This window comes from Lineus longissimus, chromosome 10 (assembly GCF_910592395.1).
Source record: "Lineus longissimus chromosome 10, tnLinLong1.2, whole genome shotgun sequence".
In the NCBI taxonomy this organism is placed as follows: Eukaryota; Metazoa; Nemertea; class Pilidiophora; order Heteronemertea; family Lineidae; genus Lineus; species Lineus longissimus.
Window position 1 is genome coordinate 418,502 of NC_088317.1, and position 15,996 is coordinate 434,497.

General features: G+C 43.3%; 3 protein-coding genes across 4 annotated transcripts in view; 2 read left to right on the forward strand and 1 right to left on the reverse strand.

Annotated features, from left to right (window-relative positions):
* The first annotated feature begins 1,378 nt into the window (after positions 1-1,378).
* Positions 1,379-10,143, forward strand: LOC135494474 (tyrosine-protein kinase HTK16-like). 2 transcript variants are annotated; one of them, XM_064782497.1, is made up of 15 exons: positions 1,379-1,731; positions 2,042-2,197; positions 2,542-2,685; positions 2,909-3,118; positions 3,326-3,453; positions 3,608-3,713; positions 4,087-4,154; positions 4,551-4,688; positions 4,924-5,107; positions 5,350-6,528; positions 6,825-6,872; positions 7,135-7,358; positions 7,660-7,937; positions 8,176-8,302; positions 8,813-10,143. In XM_064782497.1, the coding sequence occupies exons 1-15, from the start codon at positions 1,488-1,490 to the stop codon at positions 9,014-9,016; spliced, it is 3,438 nt and encodes a 1,145-aa protein (XP_064638567.1). In that variant the 5' UTR covers positions 1,379-1,487; the 3' UTR covers positions 9,017-10,143. The 2 variants fall into 2 exon arrangements, with proteins under 2 accessions (XP_064638567.1, XP_064638569.1); XM_064782499.1 differs by having other exon boundaries at positions 6,244-6,528.
* A 16-nt stretch (positions 10,144-10,159) lies between these two features.
* LOC135494494 (RING-box protein 2-like) lies at positions 10,160-11,304 on the reverse strand. Its single transcript, XM_064782528.1, has 3 exons — positions 11,153-11,304; positions 10,960-11,007; positions 10,160-10,759 (listed from the first exon to the last, which is right to left on the reverse strand). Exons 1-3 carry the CDS (start codon positions 11,292-11,294, stop codon positions 10,641-10,643), a joined length of 309 nt encoding a protein of 102 aa, XP_064638598.1. The 5' UTR covers positions 11,295-11,304; the 3' UTR covers positions 10,160-10,640.
* A 640-nt stretch (positions 11,305-11,944) lies between these two features.
* Positions 11,945-15,996, forward strand: part of LOC135495015 (protein unc-80 homolog) — a 94,433-nt gene continuing 90,381 nt past the window's right edge. The window contains exons 1-2 of the mRNA XM_064783402.1: positions 11,945-12,112; positions 13,072-13,120. Of these exons, the coding sequence (XP_064639472.1) occupies positions 12,027-12,112; positions 13,072-13,120 (135 nt within the window). The 5' untranslated portion in view covers positions 11,945-12,026. The remainder of the gene's footprint in view (positions 12,113-13,071; positions 13,121-15,996) is intronic.

A 15,996-nucleotide genomic window follows, 5' to 3' on the forward strand; every position in this document is an offset into this window, starting at 1 on the left:
CTTAAAAAGCGTGCAGTGGAACATTTTCATGATATTCGTATAAGAAGTTAAAAATCTGGGGGAAATAACCATTAGAATTATAAGTTTGATGAAAACAACACCTGCTGAGCACTTTCCGGACATTTCGCACATGGTGGTGACTCATCATTGCGCTGCGCGTTTTACCGATCCTATAGCGCAGCCATCTCGAGATCGCGCAAGGCCGATCCTGCGCGTTTTTAGTCTCTGCGCTTTTTTTGGATCCGAGTTTATAGTAATTCCATGTCGATTCGGTGGTGATTTTTTTACATTATCATTACATTGACGGCAATATTGAATTTTTGCTACACCACTACCTACCGGCATCCATGGGGCGCTTAGTTGGAAATGATATAAAATATAGCAATAGAATTTTGTTCCGAATCATGAATATTTGAATACTAGAATGACACAATGCACACTTTTTATTTTGCAATTTCTTCCAATACAAATATGTATATTTTCTTATTCTAATCTCTTAATTACTGGTCTTTATTACCAGGAAGATGACACACTCTGGGTAACCATGGTCAAGCTCATCACAGGTTTTAAACTTGCTTGGACCCAGTTGTTTGCTTTAATTGGGAAAAGTTTGTCATCAGATTTTAAAACTCAGAGGCTCATTGAGCATAATGCTTGGTTTAATGGTAATAGCAACTCTAATTTGGCACAGGGCTTGGAAGGTTTAAAACATTCAACTGTGATAAAAAGGGTGAGCAAAGGCAATTACTTTTTCTCACCAATTTTTTCTCAATCAAATATTGGTTATAAATGTAAAATGTATGATGTAAATAATGAAGTATAGAATTATTAATGTAATAAAGTATCTCTTTGACGTCGATAGCTATGTTTTGTAGGAGGTTAAAATGAATTACAGGCCCTTACTGTAAACTCACACAGGAGCTGTCTGACATTCAAATGGCAGCACCTGTTGGATCTGTCATGCCTATTTAGTCGCCTCAATGCCCGATAGGGGTCGGCGGAGAGTTTTGTGTTGGTCGGCAAATTCTTCCCCCAGTTACAACTGGTGCCTGGTACAAAAATGTGATCTCTGTACACTGTGTGTGCATTACGGCCCAGTCAGGAGCTGTCCGTACCTTTGAACAGATGGCTGTCCCAGATATATCATTAGTATTCGCTAGCCCTCCCCTCCCCCCACTGTAAACTCATCCAGGAGCTGTCTGAACCTTTAATGTGGCAGCACCAGTGGGTCCTATCCAACGTGTAGGTCCCTACTGTAAACTCACCCAGGAGCTATCCAAGCCATCACACCTCTTGATCTTAATACAATTGGGCCCCGCGTGATGGCGCTGAGGCGGCCGCTGCCGGTGCCTTTTTCCAAACAGATTGAGTACGTGACGTCATTGAACCAGGAAGTAAGATGAAAGTTGAAATCCCACTTTCTGTAATATATATATCAACAAATCACACGCAAATGACTCAGAATTTGCCAGATACGTAGGTTACAAATGGAGAACCAGGTTCAACCTGGAGGCGATGGAACACCATCGAACAATGCCTACACTAATCACTTGATTTCGGCTGATGGAAAAAACAAAATCACTCACTTGCTTGAAGTTTATGGTGGAACTAAGGAAGCACTGGAAGCACTGCTGAAAGAAGATGCCGACAATGCTGAGAAAGAACTCTCTTCAATGTACTGGTACCATGGCTCCATTAGCAGAGAGGAGGCCGAAATCGCACTCGGAAAAGGTAAGATTATTAGCTATCATGGTCACGTTCTCGGCGGTGTCGTGGGTTTCACCATTTAACAATCATTTCAGAACACGTCAGAACGCCTAACCAACTTGGGACATCGCTAAAGCTACTGTGAGACTTTGTTCCAGCTGAAACGCATGACTGGTCACCGCCCTAACAAACTTCTAGGAAAAGGTAGATTCTTACTGCTGCTGGCAACGCTTTGACAGTCTTAGAGTTTACTGCCATTTCCAGGAAAAAGGTTCCCAGTCTTGTAGTGCTAATTCTTCTGTCGGTCCAGCCCTTCTCCTCTCCGTGATTTCAGGAGGATGTTCAGATGGCCTTTATCTTGTAAGAGCCAGCCAATCAACTCCTGGGAACTTCGCGATCAGTCTAGCTGCCAAAGGGAAACTCCATCACTTCCAGATAACAGAGTGCGGGGAGGTCTATTTCAATATTGATAAAGGCACGATCTTCCAAGGTGAGATGAAGACAAATGTACCAAGATGTCGATCTATACATGGATCAAATCATATTCCTTTAAGGAATTCAGCCTATGCATAGTATAGCCACCTTCAAAGCATATGATAAGCAAACACTTTAGGGGAGATTTTTTTTCATATTGTTTTTGAAGAATTAAAAGACTTGGGGACGGAGTTTAAAATGAACACAGCTATATATTGTAGTCAAGGTACCACTGAGCATTTATAGTCCAAAGCCTGGAAAACAAAGTTCAGTTATGAAGTCCTGTTTTTCTCAAATGTTTCTCTATAAAAGCTTTGAGGACCTTTTTTCTCTAAAGTAGCTTAATATATTGATTTTCAGGACTGGAAAACCTTATAAATGCTCATAAGGAGTTATCCCATGGGCTTCCATCGAAACTTAGAAAGTTCATTCGCAAAGGCCCACCACCTCCCTCGGCCTGTCGTTACGGATGGACAAACTTTTTACACAAAGCTGTCATAGAAGGTATGTTGAATATCGGAATAATAACATGATTAACAGCCTCCTGTACCAAGTGAACTTGCCTTGTCATATGGCTTCACTACATGAGCACCAAACAATATCAAGCTGAAACATGTCAATGCTTACATTACAGATCTATCAAGCTCAATTATGTCAATGCCTCAAGATGTTTCCTGCCGATAACATAACTCATTGTCAGTTACCATCGCTCACTTCCTTATTGTAGGAAATGCAGCTATTGTACGCAAGATATTAGAGTCCACTCTGTGTCCCGACATCAATGCAAAATCCTCTGCCGCGTACCATGGGAGTGCGGCTCTCCATGATGCAGCGTATCTTGGCCATGATGCCATCATCTTACAGCTGCTAGCCAAGGGGGCAGACGTGCGCCTGAGGGACAGTAACAGCATGACCCCGCTTCATAAGGCGGCCGAGGGTAAGTCATCGGGGATCCTCCTGCGCTTCGGTGTGGCAGTGTAGTAATGCTTGACGTGTCAATGCTTGACATCAAAAGGCAATGGTGTCGTTCCCTGGGGTGATACAAGACACATTAGACACAATAGTCAGTGCAGCCTCGAGGTGAGTAGAGCAACCCTGGGTGTTTCCCCTGTTTGACCTCAGTGTGTGTTCTGACTTATTGCAGGTAATCAGCCCAACAGTATCAAGATTCTGATAGAGAAAGGCAAGGCTGATCCCCATGAGAGGTCTCTGGTGACTGGATCAGTGCCGATGCATATTGCAGCCAAGTATGGACACACAGAATGCCTCAAAGTAAGCCATGTCAATTTTGAATTACTTGTGCTAAGTTTTCAAGTCAGTCAACTCTCACTGCATTAGGGATATTTCCAGTCAGTTATCCACCACTGCAAAGTCTGTAGTGCAAGACAGAAAGTTCTCTCTGAATCAATGATTATTTTTTCTGCAGGCCTTACTCTCATTTGGAGCCCCTTGTTGGCCAAGAGATGAGGACGACTCGACACCATATCAACTTGCCGAGCGATTGCACCATAAAGATGCTGCCAAGTTACTCAGTAAGTTGCTGCAAAAATGTTTCAGAAGTTAACAGATCATAATTGTCAGGTCAGTGGATGTGACACTCAAAGTTTTCCCCGTGCAAGTGTGAATTGTGCTGAACTCTTATGAGATAACTACCACACTTGGGGTCTGGCCAGCCTAGCTCTGCCTCTAGTATCCCTTTAAGGTTTATCCACAGTCCCAGTGATCATGTAGTCGAGAAGATGAAGCCAATAGACCACTTTTCTATTTGGGACAAGGTTTCTCACAGTGCTTGATGTTTATTTTGACAGATTGTGTGCATGTTTTTATCTTTGATCATACAGATATCTGTTTTTTAATGTTTGTCCTTGTCTTTATTTTTTTATTCATATTTTTTCCTCCTTCCAGATGAATACAGGAGTCCCAGGCCCAATGTTCACATGTCTGACTGGTACCACAGAAATTTAAAACGAGAGGTAGGTTTCATGGTAACACCTTCACCATGGTCTTCTTTCACTGGCAGCGCCCATCAAATCTACACCAGCTGCTGCACCATCTCGCTTCACTGCACCATCTCGCTTCACTGCACCATCTCGCTTCACTGCACCATCTCGCTTCACTGCACCAAGCCATCTGACACGTGTCTTGCCCCTTCTCCTCTTCCCTGACATGTGTCCTACCTCTTTTTCTCCTGCCACTAACTTGTCCCGGTCTTTGGAAGTCTGTCTTCTTCCATACAGACGTCCGTACCAGCAGAGACGTCTCACTTTCAAGAAGAGGACTACTGCCGGTTGGTTCTTCTCCTAATGTCGTCAGTGAAAATGAAATACACAAATCTCAAAACTATTTTAATCCATTTTGTTCACTTGCAGGCTGCAGCAGAACTATTTCACAACGTGGAGGCAAAGGATGGCACATTTCTCGTGCGAGACAGCTCCAAACATCCACACTGGCATGTCCTAGCTGTCATCTGCCAGGGGACTGTCTTCAACTTCGAAATCAAGAATTACGTAAGTGGGATTTATCATAATTGCATTTCATATATTTGTTTATTGTTTGTTTATACTGCCTTGCGATCCAAGTGAATACAATGAGGGATGAAGTGGTATTTAAGGAGTGGGACAGCAACAGATGTGCTTGATAGCTGTAGGATTTCAGTTGGTGGGTGACAGGGGTGTCTCAGCCCATGCCTCCTGGGTTTGTTATTGTATTCTTCACTGATCTCTTCATTTCATTGTTTTGTAGGAAAACCATGTGTTTTCCTACATAGACGACGGGCCGTATCTCGAGTCCATAGAACACGTGATTGAGCATTACTCGCAGAGGGCTGACGGGTTGCCGTGTAAATTGGAAATGGCCATCACTCCGGCAGGTAAACTACTCGACATCAAACTACTGAGACCCAAGAGAGGAGGCGGTATCAAGGAAGGTAGGCGCACTATTTTTGCTTGTCATAGTCAGATGCAAGTTGAAAACTGAAGAAGTTAAGCCAAAGATATTGGCCATCAGATGGAAGTGCTCCTGGGCAGAGAGAAGGCTATCAAGCACGGTGCATGCCACGGCCTTATCTTAGGTTTTATCATATTTCTCTCCCAAACTTCGATAAATTCAAACTGTCGTTAATCCAATTAATCATCCAGTAATCATGCAACATGGTAACTTCTCTTTCAGCCAAAAAAAAGAAGGGGAAAATCCCTCCACCTTTAGTTCTGACTGAGTTTAAGTCTTCAAGCCATATCCCACCTCCTACCCCGGATGTCCCTATATCTCCCAGTGACCGACGGCCCTCACTCCCAGTACCAACTACTCATACCCTGGAAAAAAAGATCTCCAATGAGAAAAGACCGTCACTCCCAAATAACAGATTATTGCCTTCCCCCAGTCCAAGTCCTAAAACTGTTGATAACTTTTTGTACCCTCACCACATGATTGACCGACCCCCTCAGCCATTACCACCAGGTATTGGCTCTCCTGATCATACTACACCAACCTCCCCTGGTGGAGACCGCCCTCCACCTAATACAGATGGTGTGGTTAACCTTTTAGAAAAAGGTCTTCGAAACCTTCCAACTCGAGACGTTTTCCCACAAAAGCCCAGTGGGCAATATTCTCCACTGTCCTCTCCAAAGAAGAGTCACTCCCCATTGTCTAACTCCCCGAGATCTTGCTCTCCAATGTCAAACTCACCAAAGTTCTGCAGCCCTTCAAATTCGCCTTTATCTGGCTCTCCTATTGCTAGGAGCAGAGGTCGGTCTAATCCAGCTGATCGGCCTCAAATGCCTTTACCAAGCCCTCCACAGTTCCAAACCAACCCACTGCAAACTTTAACCACTAGTTACACTCCTCCTCCTTACAAAACTCAGCAGAGCCATCCAGCAGCAGCTCAGATGCAGGTTGCAGTTCGAAGTCCCCCAGGTTATCATAGCCAGTTGAGTGCCCCCTTACCAGTGTTATGGCATCCCCAGAACCTCCCTACTCAACAGAGCTGTCCACGTCCCGTCCCAAAGGTTCCACCGAAATATCAACCTGGACCTACTCATCAGTTACCTTTGCCTTCTTGTACAGATTTACCAGCGCCTCCTAGCTTGCAACCACCTGTACTGCCCGCGGCAGTTGATGACCGACCTCCGCCCCCACCTCAGAAGCCGCCGCACATATCGGCCAAGCCACCGAGCCAGGAACCTGATTATCCACCACCACCACCACCACCATCTGTTACTGATTTGAGCAACGTGCCATCACCATCATCGCCGTCCAAGGGTAAACATCTCAAGGCCTTCTTCAAGAAAAGCAAGAAAGTGAAGGAAAAGTCTCCAATTGCAAATCCAACTTCAGAATATGCCGAACCAAGTAAGCCAAGCAAAACAAATTTTGAAGACCGAGATATGTGACCCGATCTCTGCATATAAGACTGATATCAGAAACCAAATGGACCTAGTTGTATTCTCTTGAGCTTGATCTTTATGTCAGTTAGTAAGTGTCCTGGTCAGTGCATTCATTGAATGAGATGTCTTTGAGGAAGGTCATCTTATTCATGAACACAGTTGACTTTGAATTTCTAGATACAAACAATGAAGTGTTTTACTTGTTTAATAGCACTGGTACTCACAAATGCATCTTCATTGATGTTGCCATTCTATTTTTAGCATCACCCGGTGAATTCTTGCTGATACCATATCCAAGCATGGAACTGGGTAAGTGTCCTTCTGTTTGTCGTTGCTTTTCCTGCCAGTTCTTACTGATAACCCATCTCGGTAAAGTTTCAGAAAACATATATAAACATGCACATGACATGAACGCTCATCAAGCTCTTTCAAACATGAACTATCATGTTGATAGATTTTGAAAACTCCTAACCTTTGGTAATGAATGTCATCTTCTTACTTTGATGAGAGCACACCACAATAGGTTCATTTCTCAATTCCATCGATTCTTACAAAGAAATCTTGACTTCAGAGCGTGAAATTGGCCAAGGAGAATTCGGCTCTGTGTATCGTGGAACTTGGAAGAAGCCTAATGGAAAGAAACAGAGTGTTGCTGTGAAGACACTTCATCCTGAGATCATGCATACCGCCTCCAGCAAGGAGCAGTTCTTGGTTGAGGCGAAGGTCATGGCCAAGCTTGATCATCCCTGTATCGTCAAGCTGATCGGAGTCAGCGAGGGCAAGCTACTCTTAATGGTATGTTACCACCTCAGTTTTGGACTAATGTCAGCTCTGCTCTTGTGGTGTTTGGTGAGACAATCAACATCTTCAGTTGAGAATCAATTCCTTAAAACAGAAACCCTCTGAAAGTGAGCAGGATTGCAACTTCACTTGAGACCCCGATGAAGACTTGGATCACATGTCAAAAGAGCTCATTTGCTTTGTCATTTCCACTTGAGTTTCTTTCTACACTTTGCTCACTTGCTGATCCTAGGCTGTGGTAGATACCAGAAAACCTGCACTCGTACGGAAGTTCAAACATGTTTTTATCTTCCAGGTTCAAGAATTGGTAGCGATGGGTTCACTCCTGAACTACCTAATCGAGTACCCAGAACGCATCGAGAAATCCGAACTGTATCTGTGGGCAGCCCAGATCGCCTGTGGCATGATGTACTTGGAGACAAAGAAGTTTGTCCATCGGGACTTGGCTGCGAGGAATATTCTTTTAGCGTCGGTAAAACAGATCAAAATCAGTGACTTTGGTTTATCACGTGCAGTTGGTGTTGGTAGTGATTATTACCAGGCATCGAAAGGAGGCAGGTGGCCTGTCAAATGGTACGTAACATTCCTGTAGTTCTCATGACCTCATGTTAGTCACTTTACCTCCATTTCTTTGGTTCACTCCCTTCTCTCAACTTCTTATTAGAAATGGCTGATGAGAAGAGGAACACTAGCTTTCCAAGAAGCTACACCTTGGGTGGGTCTCTCGGAGACTACCAGTGACAAAGCTACGTCAAATCTGTCAACATTATCCTGTTCGGTTATAGATAATAAAGTTTTGTTACTGTTTCAGGTATGCCCCTGAGTGTGTCTACTATGGCACGTTCTCCAATGCTAGTGATGTGTGGAGCTTTGGTGTGACACTGTGGGAGATGTTCTCATATGGTGCTCAGCCGTACGAGGAGGTGGCAGCTAAAGAGGTGAGTCCATCCATTCACCTCTCCCACAGAGGAGTATTGGCTCTGGCTGTTGCTCCAGCCCCCCTTCCATCAGTCGTCATAACATCCTTTGGCTGACCACTCTCAGTTCAATCTGGTTGCCCTGTCAACGCCTCACTCACTTATCACTCACCCACTACGACAGTACCATCTCCTGGCCCCGAGTCTAGCCACTGACCAGAGCTCATCCACTTTCTCGGCCAGTTATTGTATCAAACAAGAAAAACACCTGTAATTTTTCTTGTATATGAAAAACACAATACCACCCTTGTCTTTCTTCCAAGTGAGTAGAATGCACTCGTGATTGGTGTTTGGCCCCTGAAACCAATCAGGTGATCTGCTGAGGTGGATGGTGTTGCTCCACTTGGCCACGCTTTGGCTCTCTGTAACGGCAGCGTGTATTATGGGACAACAAAAGGTGGGGATGCATGTTGTGTGTGATGACTTGACTTGTGTTTATCATTTGAACTTCCTTGTCAATTACTTCTTCAGGTAATAGCTCAGATAGATGCGGGCGAACGTCTGCCACAACCGGAGAAATGCCCCGACAAGGATTACGAGACGATGAACAAATGCTGGCAATATAACGCAGCGGACAGACCAACCTTTGATGAGCTCAATGCTAGGTTTGCTGATGATCCAGACTATGCTAGTATCAATGATTTGGTGATTGGGCGGAAGTGGCGAGAATCGTGAGAGCTCGATTTACAGTGTTCATTTCATGTGTTCACGCTGCTTATTGTAAAGTATCACAGATGTCAAATTCAATGTGAATAATCAATTTGTGTGTGTCTTCGTGGTCTAATTTGTGCCAGTTTACAATACTCTATCAATATGCTGCAGTTTTGTGATGAGGCTTCGAGCCAAGATTTATCAATATCCATGACATTGACTTATATTATAGACTCGAACAGTTTCAGCTTTAACCTTGGAGCTTATGTATCAGTGAAGGACATGTGCTAGTTTTAGTTTTTGCAACGTGGTCATGCAATTTGGAGATCACAACCAACAGGAACTTAAATTTGATAATCATTCGGTCATTTGTAGTGGTTTACTTAACATTTTATTTGATACATGCTTTATTATTCATTGATATAGGAGATGTCTTTCAATCTCTGATGTGATTTTGATCAAAATTTATGTCAAGTTGCATTATCCTGTACTGAATCGCTGGAATGCACAAGGGGGAAACACCAACACAGGGTGACCTGGGGGAGGGGGGGGGGGGAATTTCCACTCTTGCCATTTGTGTCCTATATCTGCATAAGAAAGCTTTTTTAAGGGTGTCCGGGGGTTGGCGGAGGTAGCTCGTCCCCTTGAGTTGGGCCCTGGGGTCATTGCAAGCGTTAATCCTGTAAATATCATGAGCCTAAATCTGACTTGGCACTTTACAATGGTGGCGCTCCTAAATGCATTTTCTGTTGTTGTGTTATGTGTGAATGTGTTAAAGGCATATCTGTGATGGAAATATCTGCTGATCGGATAAGCTTTGTGTGTACAGGGTGTCACGATATGTTTTAATGACCTTTGTCCTGCAGAAACTTGTAGTTGATTTTTTTCTCATTTTAACCGTCAAAGCCCCATGATATGAGCTATAATGAATAGAACGTGCTGTGGTCTCCAAGTTTCATTGTAACTAGTCTTATAGGCCAAATAGTGCCTAGTCTCACAAGTCTCTCAACATGCCTAGGTGATATGATAACCTGGGCCTACAAAGGCAGACCAGTTAACTGCCAGACCAGAGTATGTTATCTGCTGCCTCTGTCATTTGTTGATGGAAGGGAAAAGATCATATACTTTTGAAACACCCTGTATATGTATTTTGTGTTATTTCAATCATTTTGTAACAAACCAACTCTTATCAGTCATGTAAAGGTGACTGATCTCAGACTCGAGTTCAAGATGATAGTATGTGAATAATATTTATATACAGGTATATATATCTATTTAAAATTAAACATTACTTTATGAAATTCATCTTTCTATTTATTTCTTTATTCCATAATATGAGATGAAGGGTAAACATTCTCGGGCGATCACCTGCTGTTCCATATCATAGGATCCATCTGCACCGTAAAGTCCAAGGAAGCAGTTAAAATGAGAAATCGTTTTTGAATATTTTATTACAAATTTGTTATCTTACACTATACACACATACATACATACAGGGGAAATATACAGTCATTTTTGAGAACACTGAAAGTCTTTTCCATTCAAATGGATGAAAGCCTAAAGGATGCAGACATGTGCTTAATTGATATTTCTTTGGGTCCAGTTGGCGTTTATATCCAAGGCCAAGTCAATATGTCTCTAGTTGATGTTAGTTTCCAGTCTTCTGTAGTACCCATTCCTGTTGACAAAGGGGGCAACGGTTGTTCTGTTTCACCCACAGTGACATGCAGCAATTGTGAAATGTGTGATTACATTCTCCCCACACAACTGGAAAACAGAAATAGCAAACTTTTATGTATGGAACACGTCGTATGTATTGACATTCAACTACGTATTCTTCGAAAAGCTTCCGATCCTGACATATCTGATAGGCTAGAGTCATTTGATTTGTGAATTGTGACAAATTTGGAAATTTAAAGAAAAGTCCAAATTATACATTTTCTGTATTTTTCTCATCCCTTACTCACCAACACAGTCTTCTTGTTTGTTCTCAGCTTGGCAGCGCAAACAGGCATCTGAAAGAGTGAAAGATGTGGAACGTTGATTTTGGGTCACCCTGTGTACTGCATAGACAGTGCATTGCGAGCGGAATACACACAAAATATTGGGCAAAACAAGAAATAAAACGTTTATTTAGACCAGTATGTAAACCGAACTCACCCATCACTTGAACTCTACAGATGGCACAAGTATCACATTCTACATCCCAGCTCCACATAGCCACAGCATTCCACTTCTTCAGAGTGAACATTTTGGAAGGTTTTTGTTGAGATTCGTTTTCGATTTCCATGTCATCCGCCATTTTAGGAATCGGTCACATGATCAGGGGTTGGTTCAAAACATGGCGTTTTATGATATGGCATTGGCATGTAAAAGCAATGGAAAAAGAGCTCAATTTTCTAAGTCCAAATATTTTTTTTGACTTTTTTTTTCTGCTCAAAATGAACCAACATCATCAGTCCCAAAACTTTTCTGACTTTGAAAATTTTTGAAAATTTTGAACTGACTGAACGATGACAAATTTTCTAGGTCAAAAATTTTTCTTCACTTTGTTTTTTTCTGCTCAAAATGAACCAACATCTTCAGTCCCATAACTTTTTTTACTTTGAAAATTTTTCATTTTGAGCCGAAAAAAAACAAGTGCCCCCCCCGGATCCGCGCCTGGGGCTTATTCGCCTATTCTCTTTGGGCACCCTTGTATAACCTGTGGTTACTCCGCCTGTTAATATGTCTAATATGACTAAGAAGCCTGAATCTCAGGATGGCTAGGTGGGAGCAGGTCAATATCACTGTTTTCGACGCGTGTTGGCCCTATACTGTAACAGCGTCCGAGAGCAATACAGTACAACTGTTTAGCTCCCGATCTCCTAGCTGGCGCGCGAGTGATGCTCCACATTTTCTTTATGAGCAGTAGCACGCGGCGCATCAGTATGACCATGCTGCTGAGCACACTGGCACGTGCGAGGATACCATTCACATTCAATGAGTTGATGTCCGATTTTGGATTAATGGTTGTTTTCGATTTGGATTAGCTATGCCTAAGAGGAAGTTTGATGACGATCAAGCAGTCGACCAAACGGTGCCTTTGCCGATACAGACGTTCTTGTGGCGGCAAACGAGGTAGGCTGTAATGTATCCGCATATAGCGACCTTATATGTCTTACCCTTACTGTCATGACTCGAAGCCAAAACATGCGATAATGTTCATTCCTAGGCCTTGCCCACTGCAGGTCGCCAGGGTCACATTGTGTAGGCCTCTGTTTGTTGAATTGTCATCGTGATATGAACTTCTTCAATGACGGGTGTATTACACATGTAGGCCAATACGACATAGGCCCACAGTGACTGATGACGGTTTATTCTTTTCCCCAGAAACCATTCGCATAGGCCTATACATCTTCGCTTTTCTACGATCAACTGACCTTCGAGAAGTCGACCTAAACTTGACTACCGGTAGCTCGGAATTTGCCATGCAAGTTGGAATCTAGTTCTAACACTCTGGAAGAGCTAGAAGAGGTTCCGACTTGCAATTTGTTATAGCACAAGGCCTAGGCCATGCCTGTTTATAACAGCTACCGTGCTGCGAAGTGGATTATCGCATGCTTCCGTTCATCCTTATCAAGCGCCTAGTGAAGTAACCCGCCAGTTTGCACTGTCAGGAATCTCTACACATGTATCTTAAACCAAGCATGTATGTAGGCTATGATGGCGTCTTTACCTGGTTGCCCAGAATGCGATGCAGCAGAACTGAAGCCACACTCATTTTTATCTTGAGAATTTGTCTAAAAATCAACCAATCGATTTAAAGATATCGAGTGAAACAAGTTTAACAGTATTTTTGACAAGTGGAAGCATAACGTTTGCTGTATCCATAAGGAAAACACCATGCCAGCTACATGACGGCCGAGTGAAGAGGTATAGGATAACTTTTGGGTGGGTCTGCTAGTTTAAGATTAAATGGGGTTGGTACAGTTGCCAAGCATGTTGTACCAACACCAGCTATTCCTATCGTCATTTTCTTTCAGTTGTCTGAGACATGATAAATTCCTTATGAATGTTTCCCTTTTTCGATGTTTCAGTCCCTTCATCCGGCCAAAGCTAGGCAAGCTCTGTGAGGCATCCTGTGTGGTGAGTAGCATTCCTTGCTCTGATCTGAATCAGTTAGGCTGAGAATCTGCTGAACTTAGTCAGCATCAATCTGATCTCACCAGTACCCAGGATAAACCCTAGGGAGTATTCTTCAATAAAAATAAATACCACACACTTAAAAGGATGACTGCACGCGGGGAGGGGGCAGGACAATGGTGTAATCATTACTGGAAACAATGTACCAATTACTGGAACATGATATGAATAATGAGTAAGGAGAAAGCCTCGTGAGACAATCGGCGTATTTTGACTAACTCTTGTATGAAGTATTGACGAGCAATCCTGAAATAATCTATCGATTGATGTTGCAAACAAAATCTGATTGCCTTGTCGGGAAAATGCTCGGGGATACGTTGACATGTATACTGCGTCAGATGTTACATCGATTTCCATAAGGTTTTTAGAATGCCAGCACAGTAAGGAGCGAGTTGGGCACCTTTTGGAAAGAGCGGCACATTCGAATTAGTACATGGCCACCACATCCAGGGTTGGAGACAATCTGCGGGGCGCAATTGTTATTCATGACATCTCTTTATCGAATTGTCGACCAAATCAGAGCCTAGATCCCCACACAGCATTGGCGGACTTGATCCAAGCCCCACACAATATCACCTCAACCGGTCGAAGTCATTAATGCACATTGATCAGCCCTAGTCTAGGAATGCCATCTTTTCCAATAGTGCCGCTGGTCCTGGAAGCTCTGCTGTGGTTATTCGACATGTCTGACTCGAAATGGACACGGATGTCCTGGGGGTGAGCGATGATATTGGATCGGTTTCATGGTCGCTGGTAACCGAAACAGGACTGCTTCAAATCCCTGTTAAGATCACTGTATTCAGTAAAGATGGACGATATTATTCTGAGCCGATGTCATCCAGGAAACGATTTTGCTTTAGATTGTTCAACTATCTATAGCTACCCTTACCCAGAATGTCTCAATTCTGAAATCATATTGGTTTATCGATGAGGTACCATGCTTGAAAATATAACCAGCATCATCCTTAGTTTGTAGAAGGATACACAAAATGGGGTACAAGGAAGGCTTCTGCCTGGTAAAAAGGAACCGGGAGAAGATGTGGATACAAGTAAAAAACGAAATCGAGATAAAACGGGATCCAGGAAAGTTAAACTGAAACTGGTTTGTCATGGTCTACTCCATGCCGACTTACTGGCGGTGAATATCAGTCCTGTGTACAACGACGGTGGATCGGTATGGGTCTACTCTGAATATCTAAAAAACTAATCATTCACGCTATTGAGGCATGAAGTCCATATATCTAAAAGTTTCCTTTGAGTTGTGGTACGAAAAACGACTTAATCATGTTGTTAAACTACTAAAATCAATTCCAGAGTAATAAATAACAAACTAATAACAAAAACAAATCAAATTCTTTTTATAAAATTCTAATATTAAGAACATAGCAATAAACCATAACGCAAACAACGAATTTCTATGGATCTGTCTCCTGTTCCCCTCCCCTGGGAACTGATATGAGAAATTATCCGAATATCTGACAGTTGCAAAAGATTTATTCAGTTTGCTCAGTATATTGGCATTCATTCTGTGACTGCAGATGACTATCAGAGAAAGCCACAGTAGCAACTGGGGTCTGATTCAATTCAAGACTGGCATGCTGTTAGTGATGTTGTGAAAAGTGGTTCATGGTCTAAGTAGGAACCATGTGATTCAACAGGTTTATTCTCTTCTCTTCCACGACTGGTCGCAATTGCAACACGACTCCTAACCCGAAGCGAGTAACACGGAGCACTTTGACAGAATTTGCAGCAAAAGCAAAAAAGCTAATGTAAAAGTTGAGAAACCAATTTGTATCTTGCAGATCTAGTGTCAATTGATTATGACCAGCTGGCTCGACCGCATGGGCAGAGCGATGCAATCTGTAGCACACATGCTCCTTCATACATACATCCACAGGCTCCCTGACCAGCAGTCTCGACCCGGATGAGCAGAGTGTTGACCTCTGTAGCACACAGGCTCCTTCATTCATACATCCACAGGCTCCCTGACCAGCTGGCTCGACCCGGATGGGCAGATTGTTAACCTCTGTAGCACACAAGCTCCTTCATACATACATCGACAGGCTCCCTGACCAGCACTCTCGACCCGGATGGGCAGAGTGTTGACCTCTGTAGCACACAGGCTCCTTCATACATACATCCACAGGCTCCCTGACCAGCAGTCTCGACCCGGATGGGCAGAGTGTTGACCTCTGTAGCACACAGGCTCCTTCATACATACATCCACAGGCTCCCTGACCAGCAGTCTCGACCCGGATGGGCAGAGTGTTGACCTCTGTAGCACACAGGCTCCTTCATACATACATCCATAGGCTTAACCCTGATGGGCAGATCATTGACATCTGTATAGTACGCAAGCTCCTTCATACTTATATCCACACATTCCCTTGCCAACAAGCTCGACCAGGATGGACAGAGCGTGTACATCTGTAACAAGCAGGCTCCTTCACAGATCAAAGAGCCTCTGATCACGCATCTCTGTGGACTCACTGACCACGCGACTTGACCCTGATAGACAGAGCGACCAGGTCACCTCATCTCCTGACCTGTATTCCTGCATGCATACTCCTTACAGATCAAAGAGACTCTTGTCTACACAGACTTCATCACACATCACTACCAATCCATTGAGCTCCATCGATTCGTGCAAGTCGTCACGAAATTTGATCGCCAACGCATTGATCCTTGTTTAGGCAAAGAGAAGACTGTACGGGATTTCACATCATTGGATCAACTTGTGGCTGTCCTCAGATGAACTTGAGAGAGTGCAAGCACTCCTGGAGCAAAGGTTGTGCAAACTTGTCATGTAGATTGATCGG

Coding starts and splice junctions, on each gene's coding strand:
- LOC135494494 (XM_064782528.1), bottom strand. CDS start 11,294: ATGGCGGATGACATGGAAATCGAAAACGAATCTCAACAAAAACCTTCC. Junction 11,008..11,152: donor CTGTAGAGTTCAAGTGATGG/GTGAGTTCGGTT, acceptor TCACTCTTTCAG/ATGCCTGTTTGCGCTGCCAA. Junction 10,760..10,959: donor CAAACAAGAAGACTGTGTTG/GTGAGTAAGGGA, acceptor TCTGTTTTCCAG/TTGTGTGGGGAGAATGTAAT.
- LOC135494474 (XM_064782497.1), top strand. CDS start 1,488: ATGGAGAACCAGGTTCAACCTGGAGGCGATGGAACACCATCGAACAAT. Junction 4,689..4,923: donor ACTTCGAAATCAAGAATTAC/GTAAGTGGGATT, acceptor ATTGTTTTGTAG/GAAAACCATGTGTTTTCCTA. Junction 6,873..7,134: donor ATATCCAAGCATGGAACTGG/GTAAGTGTCCTT, acceptor TCTTGACTTCAG/AGCGTGAAATTGGCCAAGGA.